At 29.7% G+C, this 13,188-nt stretch overlaps 1 protein-coding gene across 1 annotated transcript in view; it reads right to left on the bottom strand.

Annotated features, from left to right (window-relative positions):
• The window catches only part of Dscam3 (Down syndrome cell adhesion molecule 3), a 317,456-nt gene that overhangs the window by 60,964 nt on the left and 243,304 nt on the right, over window positions 1-13,188 (bottom strand). The window contains exons 20-21 of the mRNA XM_075299301.1: window positions 12,010-12,265; window positions 7,032-7,175 (exon numbers count right to left, since the gene is read on the bottom strand). Of these exons, the coding sequence (XP_075155416.1) occupies window positions 7,032-7,175; window positions 12,010-12,265 (400 nt within the window). The remainder of the gene's footprint in view (window positions 1-7,031; window positions 7,176-12,009; window positions 12,266-13,188) is intronic.

The raw sequence follows: 13,188 nt of genomic DNA, 5'->3' as shown, positions 1-13,188 counted from the left end.
AAGAGTCTAGAAAAAATTATGAACCGATTAACCGGATCGGATGAAATTAGTTCCTCCATGAGACACCAAAAATCATATTTGGGGATCGGTTTACATGGTGAATATATCTAATTATGAATAGATATGGACAAATTTGAGAATTATTTGTAGAAAGCATATACGAGGGCAGTTCGGAAACTTCTTAGCCTAGCACAAAAAGCGCGGTATAAACAGAAAAAAGTTAAGTGTTTTGGAAACTTCCATCTCTGTTGTGAACACTCGTCACTACATCGCGTACCAAACTTCAACCGGATTGGATGAAATTTGCACCTGCAGGAAGCTCAGGAAATTAAATCTGGGGAACGGTTTGTATTGGCCCAGCAAAAAAAGCATCGCCAAAAAAGTAGTGAAAATGTTCTTTTTGGATCTGGAAGTGGTGCCAAATTGACGCAAAAGCGATGAATTTAACATGGACTTGTCATAGGACTGATGTCCACCATTTCAACAGACGCTGCACTGAATTCGCATCACTTCTTAAGGTGTGAGGGATATTCAGGATTTTGGATGTGAATTAAGAATTTTTGGTAATATTTTGACAAATATATAATTTTTAATTTTTTGTTTATGATTTTTAATACATTATAACGCTTGTCTGCAACGTTTGCCAATACTTTTAATACTTTGAAAAATTCGCAATTTTTCTAGAAAGGGTTTAAGATTTTTTCGCCTAATTTTAAATAATTTGTGCCATTTTATTACCTATTTGAAATAAAACATAATACCCTGTTCCACAGTGTAGCTCAGGGTATAAAAAATAGTTTCGCATTAAAAATATGAAAAAAGCGGGTTACCAAAAAATGTTGACTCAAACTAACTTCCTGTGCAGTTAAAATAAAGAACATCTTTGGGAGGACATTTTTGGAAGTTCTTTTAAAGTTGTGCCTTGAGAAGAACTTCCAAATTTTTTTTGCTGGGTGGGTCTATATATAAATATGAGCTGAAATAGATCAATTTAAGCATTGAAGTTCGATAACATATATTGACATCGCAAACCAAATTTCCACCAGATCGGATGAAAATTGTACCTCCAGGAAGATCCGGAAACACGGTTGCCAGATTTGGTAGAATTCTACCAAAAATGGTAGATTTTTTACTGTTTGGTGGATTGGTAGAATTCTTCATTATTTCCTATACAGAAATGAAATGTTGACAAAATTCTCTATAAAAATAAAATGAAAAAAATTTTTTAGAAATAAAATTTTGACAAAATTTTCTATAGAAATAAAATTTTGATAACATTTTCTATAGATATAAAATTTAGACAAAACTTTTTACAGAAAAAAAATTTTGACAAAATTTTTATAGAAATAAAATTTTGACAAAATTTTATATAGAAATAACATTTTGACAAAATTGTCTTGAATTGAAATAAAATTTTAACACAGTTTTCTATAAAAATAAAATGTTGACACAATTTTCTATGGCAATAACATTTTGTCAAAATTTTCTATAGATATAAAATGTTGACACAATTTTCTATAGCAATAAAACTTTGACAACAATTTTTATAGAAATAAAATTTTGACAAAATTTTCTATAGAAATAAAATTTCGACAAAATTTTCTAAGAAATATAATTTTGACAAAATTTTCTATAGAATGAAAATTTTGTAAACATTTTATATAGACATAAAATTGTGATAAAACTTTTTATAGAAATAAAATTTTTACAAAATTTTCTATAGAAAAAAAATTTTCTATAGAAATAATAACATTTTGACAAAATTTTCTATAGAAATGAAATTTTGACAAAATTTTCTATAGAAATAAAATTTTGATAAAACTTTTTATAGAAATAAAATTTTGACAAAATTTTCTATAGAAATAAAATTTCGACAAAATTTTCTAAGAAATATAATTTTGACAAAATTTTCTATAGAATGAAAATTTTGAAAACATTTTATATAGATATAAAATTTTGATAAAACTTTTTATAGAAATAAAATTTTTACAACATTTTCTATAGAAAAACAATTTTCTATAGAAATAATAAAATTTTGACAAAATTTTCTATATAAATAAAATTTTGACAAAATTGTCTATCGAAATAAAATTTTGACAAAATTGGCTATAGAAATAAAATTTTGACACAATTTTCTATAGAAATAAAATTTTGATAAAACTTTTTATAGAAATAAAATTTTGACCAAATTGGCTATAGAAATAAGATTTTGACACAATTTTCTATAGAAATAAAATTTTGATAAAACTTTTTATAGAAAAAAAATTTTGACAAAATTTTCTATAGAAATAATAAAATGTTGATAAAATTTTCTATAGAAAAAAATTTTGACAAAATTGTCTATAGTAATAAAATGTTGACAAAATTTTCTATAGAATGAAAATTTTGACAACATTTTCTATAGAATGAAAATTTTGACAAAATTTTCTATAGAAATAAAATTTTGATAAAACTTTTTGTAGAAATAAAATTTTGACAAGATTTTCTACAGAAATAAAATTTTCTATATAAATAATAAAATTTTGACAAAATTTTCTATAGAAATAATAAAATTTTGACAAAATTTTCTATAGAAATAATAAAATTTTGACAAAATTGTCTATAGAAATAAAATTTTGACACAATTTTCTATAGAAATAAAATTTTTACAAAATTTTATATAGAAATAAAAAATTGGCTAAATTTTCTATAGAAATAAAATTTTGACAAAATTTTCTATAGAAATAAAATGTTGACAAAATTTTCTTTAGAAATAAAATTTTGACACAATTTTCTATGAAATATAATTTTGACAAAATTTTCTATAGAAATAAAATTTTGACAATGTTTTCTATGGAATGAAAATTTTCTATAGAAAGAAAGTTAGCATTCCCACCTTGCATACAAAGGGTCCAAACCCAATTTCGACCAAACACCAGAAAGTTTTTGAGTGGTGGATATCGGACTCTGCTAACAAAGCAAGTCCCTTGTCATTGAGCTAAACATAGAATCGGGCAGCACTCACTGCTAAGAGAGTACTTCACCACTGTGGTATCACAATGGACCGGTGGTCTAAGTAAGCACGAAATATCGGGGTGTCACTATACCTAACCTAACCTACAAATGAAATGACAACGTTTATATATCGCCCATCCTATGGTGCAGGGTATAAAATTATTCATAAGTTAAATAAGTTAACTACAGATAAGATCGTTATAAGTTGTGAACATATGCCAAATATATTTCACAACTCTATATCACAATATAAAATAAAATTTTATATTGCATGAAATGCAATTCATTCACACGGTATTCTATTCCTCACTTTCTGGCAAAGTCTAAATCTCTCAATTTGCAAAATTTAGTTGTTAAATTTTTGTTTACTTTTTCGCTGACAAGAGCAACAAAATCTAAAAGCCACTGAAATATAAATAAAATCGTATACCTCAAATTTCAACCACAAATCCCAAGTACAAACAATCATAACTGATTGAAAATATGACAAAGCGAAAACAAAAACAAACCAGGAAAGTTGTATTCATAGAATTGCAAAAAGTATCAATTGGTCAACCACAAAAAATACATATGTACTAAACAAAATGTTGCCTATCAAGCAGACGACTTTTGAAGTAGTCCACCATATACAACTTTTGAAGTCATCAACCATAGACGATTTTTTATGTCGTCCACCGTAGAAGACTTTTGAAATTTTAATGGTGACTTAAGCGGCTTTTATAAGAAAACAAGTAAGTAATATAGAAAGTCGGGCGGGACCGACTATATCATATCCTAAACCATCCCTACTCAATTAGTAAATATAATATATTTGTGGGGTAACATTGAAATAGGTTTGAGAAATAAAATGTATTTCCTTAATTAAGAAACTTAAAACTCAATCTGATCAAACACCCCTGATATTAGGAGATATACTTGATTTTACACCTACAGAGTTAGTAAGCCACTAATATTGAGTCCATTATTAAAAAAAAAGGAAATCGCACAATTAGTGTGGGTAATGTATCCAAATTTGTAAAAATCGGGCAATAAATACTTATGTAAGAGCTGTAACTAATCTAAATAAAATCGCCTAATACATCAAAATTTTAAATAAGAGTATCATGGACAAATTTGGGAAATCGCGCTATACATTTATATGGGAGCTGTAACCAAATCTGAAACGATTTTTATAATTTTTTCAGGCTTAGTTTGTAAAAAATGAACAGCTTTTGTGCTTGTGACATAAAAACTCTCTGTACCAAATTTCATCAAAATCGGTTAATAATTGCCACCGAAAGCAGATACATGGACAGACGGACACAAAGCGCTATATCGACTCAGGGGAACGCTTGCCACAATTGTCAACATTTTACCAAGATTGGTAGATTTTCTACTGTTTGGTAGATTAGTACTATTCTTGATGTTTTGGTAGATTTTGCAAAATATTCCTCTCCAACTAAAAGTTACTCTACAAATTTTCTATAAAATAACATTTTGACAACATTTTCAATAGAAATAAAATTTTGACAAAATTTTTTATAGAAATACATTTTTGACAAAGTTTTCTTTAAAGACAAATTTTCTATTGAAATAAAATTTTGAGAAATTTTTCTATTGAAATAAAATTTTGACAAAATTTTCTACTGAAATACATTTTTGACATAATTTTCTTTAAAGACAAATTTTCTATTGAAATAAAATTTTGAGAAAATTTCCTATTGAAATAAAATTTTGACAAAATTTTCTATTGAAATAAAATTTTGACAAAATTTTCTACAGAAATAAAATTTCGACAAAATTTTCCATAGAAATAAAATGTTGAGAAATTATCGTTGGAAACAAAATTTTGACAAAATTATCGTTGGAAACAAAATGTTGACGAAAGTTTAGAAACAAACAAAATTTTGACAAAATTTTCTATAGAAAAAAAATGTTGACAAAATTTTCTATAGAAATAAATTATTGACAAAATATTTTATAGAAATAAAATTTTGACAAAATATTCTATAGAAACAAAAATTTGACGAAATTCTCTATTGAAATAAAATTTTGACGAAATTTTCTATAGAAATAAAATGTTGACCAATGCTTATAGAATAAAAATTCTAAAAAATAAAATTTTTTCAAAATTTTTGACACAATTTTCTATAGAAATAAAATTTAGACATAATTTTCTATAGAAATAAAATTTTGACAAAATTTTCTTTAGAAATAAAATTTTGACAAAATTTTCTATAGAAATAAAATTTTGACAAAAATTTTCCATAGAAATAAAGTTTTGACAAAATATTCTATAGAAATAAAATTTTGACAAAATTTTCCATAGAAATAAAATTTTGACGAAATATTCTATAGAAATAAAATATTGACAAAATTTTCTATAGAAATAAAATATTGACAAAATTTTCTATAGGAATAAAATGTTGACAAAATATTTTATAGATATAAAATTTTGACAAAATATTCTATAGAAACAAAAATTTGACAAAATTTTCTATTGAAATAAAATTTTGACGAAAATTTTTATAGAAATAAAATGTTGACAACAATTTTTATAGAACATAAATTCTAAAAACTAAAAAAAAAATAGAATTTTGTCAAAATTTTTGACACAATTTTCTATAGAAATAAAATTTTGACATAATTTTCTATAGAAATAAAATGTTGACAAAATTTCCTATAGAAATAAAATATTGACAAAATTTTCCATAGAAATAAAATTTTGACAAAATATTTTATAGAAATAAAATTTTGACAAAATGTTCTATAGAAACAAAAATTTTACAAAATTTTCTATTAAAATAAAACTTTGACGAAAATTTCTATAGAAATCAAATGTTGAAAACAATTTTTATATAATAAAAATTCTAAAAAATAACAAAAAAATAAAATTTTGTCAAAATTTTTGACACAATTTTCTATAGAAATAAAATTTTGACATAATTTTCTATAGAAATAAAATTTTGACAAAATTTTCTTTAGAAATAAAATTTTGACAAAATTTTCTATAGAAATAAAATATTGACAAAATTTTCTATAGAAATAAAATATTGACAAAATTTTCTATAGGAATAAAATGTTTACAAAATATTTTATAAAAATACAATTTTGACAAAATATTCTATAGAAACAAAAATTTGACAAAATTTTCTATTGAAATAAAATTTTGACAAAATTTTCTATTGAAATAAAATTTTGACGAAAATTTCTATAGAAATAAGATTTTGACACAATTTTCTATAGAAATCAAATTTTGACATAATTTACTATTGAAATAAAATTTTGACAAAATTGTCTATAGAAATAAAATGTTGACAAAATTTTCTATAGAAATAAAATTTTGACAAAATTTTCTATAGAAATAAAAATTTGGACATTTTCTATAAAAATAAAATTTTGACAAAATTTTCTATAGAAATAAAATTATGACAAGATTTTTGGTTTGATGTTTTTTTTTTTTGTCTACAAATTTTGGTGCATTACTTTTGGCTTGAGTGGCAACCTTGCTCAGGGGGCGATTCTGAGTCGATGTGTATATATTTTTGCGTGGTCTTGGATCAATATTTCTGATAGGCACATTTTTTGACAGTTCAATGTTATTATACCCTGACCACTATATGGCTCAGGGTGTAATTGTAGAGAAGTTTTATGAAATATTTCGTTATTTGTTGTTTTTTTTTTTAATTCTCTGAATTGTTGTTATTTTGATGGAATGAAGTTAAAAATGTCATCCCAATATATATGAAATCACTGTGTTAAAAATTTGGTCTAAATTGTTGATCCATGTGTGATGGGATGAATCGTCCACCTTTTTGTAAAATTCTTTTTCACATTACATCTCCAATATGTTAAGTTTCGGCTTCGGCCCGTTAAAATTTTTTTCTTACTTGTTAAAAAGATTCAATTATTATAGTTTTTTTGTCATTCATATAAATATGATACTAAATATTCTTTTAACAAAACCTTACAGTTATATAAAATACGTTTTTCCACACATACATATAAATATACAACAGATATACTTATATAAGAGTTAATAAAATTAAAGTACTCACTTTGGTTTACAATCGGTCGATATAAAATTTTATAGCCCTGAATTATGCCGCCATGATATTGCAATGGTGGCTCCAGCCACGATACCTTTAGACTCTGTGACGACAATGCAGTACAGTTGACATGTTGCGGTGCTGCTTCCGGCACTGTAATGCATTTACGGTGACAACGTTAAGGGTATAGCACATAAATGAGAAAATGAAAAAAAAGCAACAAGAAAATGGAACAGGAAACCGTAAAATGAATGAATATATCACTCAACGTAATTGTAGTAGTTGTGAACAGTGTTTTTCAAGTATCTGTAATTTAATTTTCGAAAATTTCTAAATTGCAATAAAGGGGGTGGGTAATCGAAGAAGACTATGAGTAAGATAATCAAGAAAACTTAGTAGTATAGTTTGGAAGTGATTTGCAGACATAACAACCAACATTAAGCAAAAATTGTTCCAAATTGTATATAATTCAGTTTGTCAAAAGTTTTTATAGAAATAAAATTTTGACAAAATTTTCTATAAAAATAAAATTTTGACAAAATATTCTAGAAAAATAAAACTTTGACAACATTTTCTATAGAAATAAAATTTTGACAAAATTTTCTATACAAATAAAATTTTGACAAAATATTCTAGAAAAATAAAATTTTGACAACATTTTCTATAGAAATAAAAAAAAAAAAAAAATATATGCGGCCTATATATAATTATGGACCGATATGGACCGATATGGACCAATTTGTGCATGGTTGTGAGAGACCATGTACAAACACCACGTACCAAATTAACCGGATCACATGAATTTTGCTCCTCCAAGAGTCTCCGAAGGTCAAATCTGGGGATCGGTTTATATGCGGGCTATATATAATTATGGACCGATATGGACCAATTTATGCATAGTTGTTAGGTACCATATACTAATACCACGTACCAAGTTTTAACCGGATCGAATGAATTTCGCTCCTCCAAGAGGCTCCGGAGGTCAAATCTGGGCATCGGTTGATATGCGGGCTATATATAATTATGGACCGATATGGACCAATTTTTGCACGGTTCTTAGAGACCATATACTAACACCGCGTACCTAATTTTAACCGGATCACATGAATTTTGATATGCGGGCTATATATAATTATTGACCGATTTGGACCAATTTTTGCATGGTTGTTAGGTACCATATACTAACAGCACGTACCAAATTTCAACCGGATCGGATGAATTTTGCCTTTCAAGAGAATCCGCAATCCAAATCTAGGCTATACATAAAAGTGGTCCGATATGGCCCATTTGCAGTACCATCCGACCTACATCAATAACAACTACTTATGCTAAGTTTCAAGTCGATAGTTTGTTTCTTTCGGAAGTTAACGTGATTTCAACAGACGGACGGACGGACATGCTTAGAACGACTCAGAATTTCACCACGACCCAGAATATATATACTTTATGGGGTTTTCGAGCAATATTTCGATGTGTTACAAACGGAATGACAAAGTTAATGTACATCCATCATATGGTGGAGGGTATAACAAAATGTATACCCTAGACCACAATGGCATAATCACATGCTAACATTAATCTGTATAAAAAAAAACGTTGCTTCCAATATCCTACTCTTGACTCTCCTTATCTATATATCTTGTTTTCACAGTCTGTTCGGAATCAACATAGAATAATCTATTATTCGAATAAAAAGGAAAACATTTTGGAAACTAGATAACAAATATAAGAAACATTAACACCATGGCACGGATGCCATTCGAGCAAAAAAAAATACCAAAATATTGAGAAATTTTTTCAAAAAATTTACCAAACAAAAAACTTATTTTGCTAACTTACATTTTTATAGAAAATTTTATTTATATCAAAAAATTTCTCAATCTTATAATTCTATAGAAAATTTTCTCAAAATGTTATTGCTATACAAAATTTTATTTCTATAAAAAATTTCGTCAAAATTTTATTTCTATAGAAAATTTTTTCAAAATTTTATTTCTATAGCAAATTTTCTCAAAATTGTATTCTACAATTTTTTTTTCAAAATTGTATTTCTGCAGAAAATTTTCTCAAAATTGTATTCCTTAAGGAAATTTTATCAAAATTTTATTTCTTAAGGAAATTTAATTTCTATAGAAAATTTTGTCAGAATTTTATTTCAATAAAAATTTTATCAAAATTGTATTTCTTTAAAATTTAAGAATTTTATTTCTTAACAAAAAAATTTTTTCAGAATTTTATTTCAATAGAAAATGTTTATACCCTCCACCATAGGATGGGGGGTATATTAAATTTGTCATTCCGTTTGTAACACATCGAAATAGTGCTCTAAGGCCCCATAAAGTATATATATTCTGGGTCGTGGTGAAATTCTGAGTCGATCTGAGCCTGTCCGTCCGCCCGTCCGTCTGTTGAAATCACGCTAACTTCCGAACGAAACAAGCTATCGACTTGAAACTTTGCACAAGTAGTTGTTATTGATGTAGGTCGGTTGGTATTGCAAATGGGCCATATCGGTCCACTTTTACGAATAGCCCCCATATAAACGGACCCCCAAATCTGGCTTGCGAATCCTCTGAGAGAAGCTAATTTCATCCGATCCGGCTGAAATTTGGTACATGGTGTTAGTATATTGTCTCTAGGTTAGGTTAGGTTAGGTGGCAGCCCGATGTATCAGGCTCACTTAGACTATTCAGTCCATTGTGATACCACATTGGTGAACTTCTCTCTTATCACTGAATGCTGCCCTATTCCATGTTAAGTTCAATGACAAGGGACCTCCTTTTAATAGCCGAGTCCGAAAGGCGTTCCACATTGCAGTGAAACCACTTAGAGAAGCTTTGAAACCGTCAGAAATGTCACCAGCATTACTGAGGAGGGATAATCCACCGCTGAAAAACTTTTTCGTGTTCGGTCGAAGCAGGAATCGAACCCACGACCTTGTGTATGCATGGCGGGCATGCTAACCATTGCACCACGGTGGCTCCCATATGGTCTCTAACAACAATGCAAAAATTGGTAAACATCGGTCCATAATTATATATAGCCCCCATATAAACCGATCCCCCGATTTGGCTTGCGGAGCCTCTAAGAGAAGCAAATTTTATCCAATCGAGCTGAAATTTGGTACATGGTGCAAGTACGTGGTCTCTAGAAACTATGCAAAAATTGGTCTACATCGGTCAATAATTATATATAGCCCCCATATAAACCGATCCCCCGATTTGGTTTGGGGAGCCTCTAAAAGAAGCAAACTTCATCCGACCCGGCTGGAATTTGGTACATGGTGTGTTAGTATATGGTCTCTAATGACCATGCAAAAATTGGTTCACATCGGTCAATACTTATATATAGCCCCATATAAACCGATCACCAGATTTGACCTCCGGAGCCTCTTGGAAGGCCAAAATTCATCTGATTCAGTTGAAATTTGGTACGTGGTGTTAACATATGGCCTGAAACACCAATACAAAAATTGGTCGAAATCGGTCCATAATTATATATAGCCCCCATATAAACCGATCCCCACATTTGACCTCCGGAGCCCCTTGGAAGAGCAAAATTCAACCGATTCGGTTGAAATTTGGTACGTGATGTTAGTATATGATATCCAACAACCATGGCAAAAGTGGTCTATATCAGGCCATAATCATATATAGCCCCCATATAAACCGATCCCGAAATTTGGTTTTGGAGCCTCTTGGAGGAGCAAATTTCATTCGAGTCAGTTGAAATTTGGTACATTGTGCTAGTATATGGCCGTTAACAATCATGCCTAACTAGGTCCATATCGGGCTATAGTTATATATAGCCCTCAGATAAATCGATCCCCAATCACACAAAAATTGGTCCATATCAATAGCGATCCCTATATTTCAATTCTGGCTCTCTATGTACCGTGCAAAAGCCCATATCGATTCGTAATTGTTTGTAGACTTACCTATACATAACTTTTTTATCTAATATATACCACGTATGGACTAACTCACAATTTAGAAAACGATGTTAAAAAGTTTTAAGATAACACAGCCCAAGTAATTCGATTGTGGGTGACAGTCTTTCGTAGAAGTTTCTACGCAATCTATTGTGGAGGTTACATAAGATTCGGCCTGGCCGAACTTACGGCCGTATATACTTGTTATCTTTATTATGGAATAAACATTCCATCATTTATCATTAAATTATGAAACTATCAATATTAACTAACCTTACCCAAATAGCGATTTTCACTGAAAGCTTTCCTATACACTATCATCGTAACATAAATCCAATTCCATAAATTAAAAAATTATTTCCCTGTAAATTTTCATTTTAAAACGTTTTAGGGTATTCCATTAAAAACAAAAAAAAAACACACACACACAAATGAACATGAGGACGATACATTGTTCATATCTATGTGGGTATGAGAAATGCTCTCGGCTACATTTACTAAAAAATATGAAAAAAAAAAAAGATGGAAAATATTTTTTCTCACTTGTGATGACCATCTTTGGTGGAATAAAGAAATTCTGTGGAATTGTTATGAACGTAAAAGCCCATCCGACAGTTTATATACGGTTATTGTTTGAGGCACAAAAATATAACCGACAATATCCATCTGTTGCCCCGTCCAGCCCCTCCCCCGCCATAGTTCAAAGAACGAAAATAAAAGGAACATAAAAAAGCCGGAGACCAAAATATATCACACATACACACATAAAACGATGCTAAAAGCATTTTTAATGTTTGTTGTTATTAAGATAACAATTTGTACAGCTGCTGTTACCTTTCACACACACACATATATTAGGGCCACATCCTGTGAACAGACCATGACAACAAACACTATCTGCCAAGAATGCTTAGGCCACTTATTTTTTATTTCACCTCCAAACGGAAATAACCACCTTCTCCGCTCATAGTTGATAATTCAAAGTTTCATGATTTAGTCTTCTTCTTCTTCTGCCCTACCCGGAAAGCAAGAAAACATTTTCTAATTCACACTTACCTCCCTCCGAGGTTGTTCCAAAGATGGGTGTACTCCATGGGCCTGAACCAAAACTATTCAAAGCTCGTACTGTTACTGCATACCGGGTATATTTTCGCAAGCCACGTAATGTGGCCTTCGTTGTGGCCCAGCCACTTACAATCACAGACTTCAGTGAATTATTGACAACGCTAATGTAGTTGATGTTCTGCTTCTCCTCGCTGCAATTCACCGTATAGCCAATGAGTTCGCCATTCCAGGATTCTCTGGGTGGTATCTGCAATGACAATGTACAGGAGGGAATAGTGGTGAGAAAATAACAAAAAAAAATGCATGGATGGGCATGGATTAGAATTGGAAATGTTGGAAAATCCTAGGTAAGATAAATGCTAAAGTGAAGAAATAGTTGTTTGCGATCTCCAAACCATGAAAATTACCAGCATACTTCACAATGACTGACACTCTAATCTTACTAAGAGTCCAGATATTGGGGGTATTAGCTTAAGCCATGTATAAGAAGTCGAAAGAAATTCGCGGATTGCAAAATGTGCAAGATAACTTAAGATGCTTGGAAGCATCTTAGAAAAGTTTCAGTAAGAGTAATAATATGATATATCTCGTAAACAGCGGAAAAGGACTATTGAATTGAATGATGATGATCTTTGATGATTTTTAGCTACTAAATGGATCCATTTTAAATTTATAATTTATATTTCCTGCTGGAAAAATAGAAATTTCTCGCTAGGTTTAGGTTTAAGTTGTCGCACGCTTTCTGTGGAACCAATCTGATTGTTCCAAAAAAAATCGAATATTGTTTAAGCTGATATTTTTCTGGTCCACCAGTAATCTAAAGCTATATGCCCCTAAAATTTGCTTACGTCTCGCCCAGCTGACAACTCGTGATATCTTGCGTCTTGAAAAAGTTGGCATTTCTAGTTTGCGGTTTAAGTTTAGATGGGGTCATATGTGAGTTATATTTAAGTTTAGATGGGTGTCGTTGCAGCTCCTACAATACTTCAATCGGACACTCGACTTCGTAACAGCCTTCTCACGCAGTATAAGCTTATATGTAGCCAGAGGAGAATCAACCGATTATAGTTCCCTTGTAATATATAAGGTTGTTCCAAGTCTTGCTTACTCATCCGCTTCCCAGTTCCCTGGTATGTTCCTGTTGCTAGGCACCCATAGTGAAAAAGTAAT

This window comes from Haematobia irritans, chromosome 1 (genome assembly GCF_050003625.1).
Source record: "Haematobia irritans isolate KBUSLIRL chromosome 1, ASM5000362v1, whole genome shotgun sequence".
Classification (NCBI taxonomy): Eukaryota; Metazoa; Arthropoda; class Insecta; order Diptera; family Muscidae; genus Haematobia; species Haematobia irritans.
Note: the sequence above shows the minus strand (reverse complement) of the source record. Positions and strands in the feature narration are given on the sequence as shown.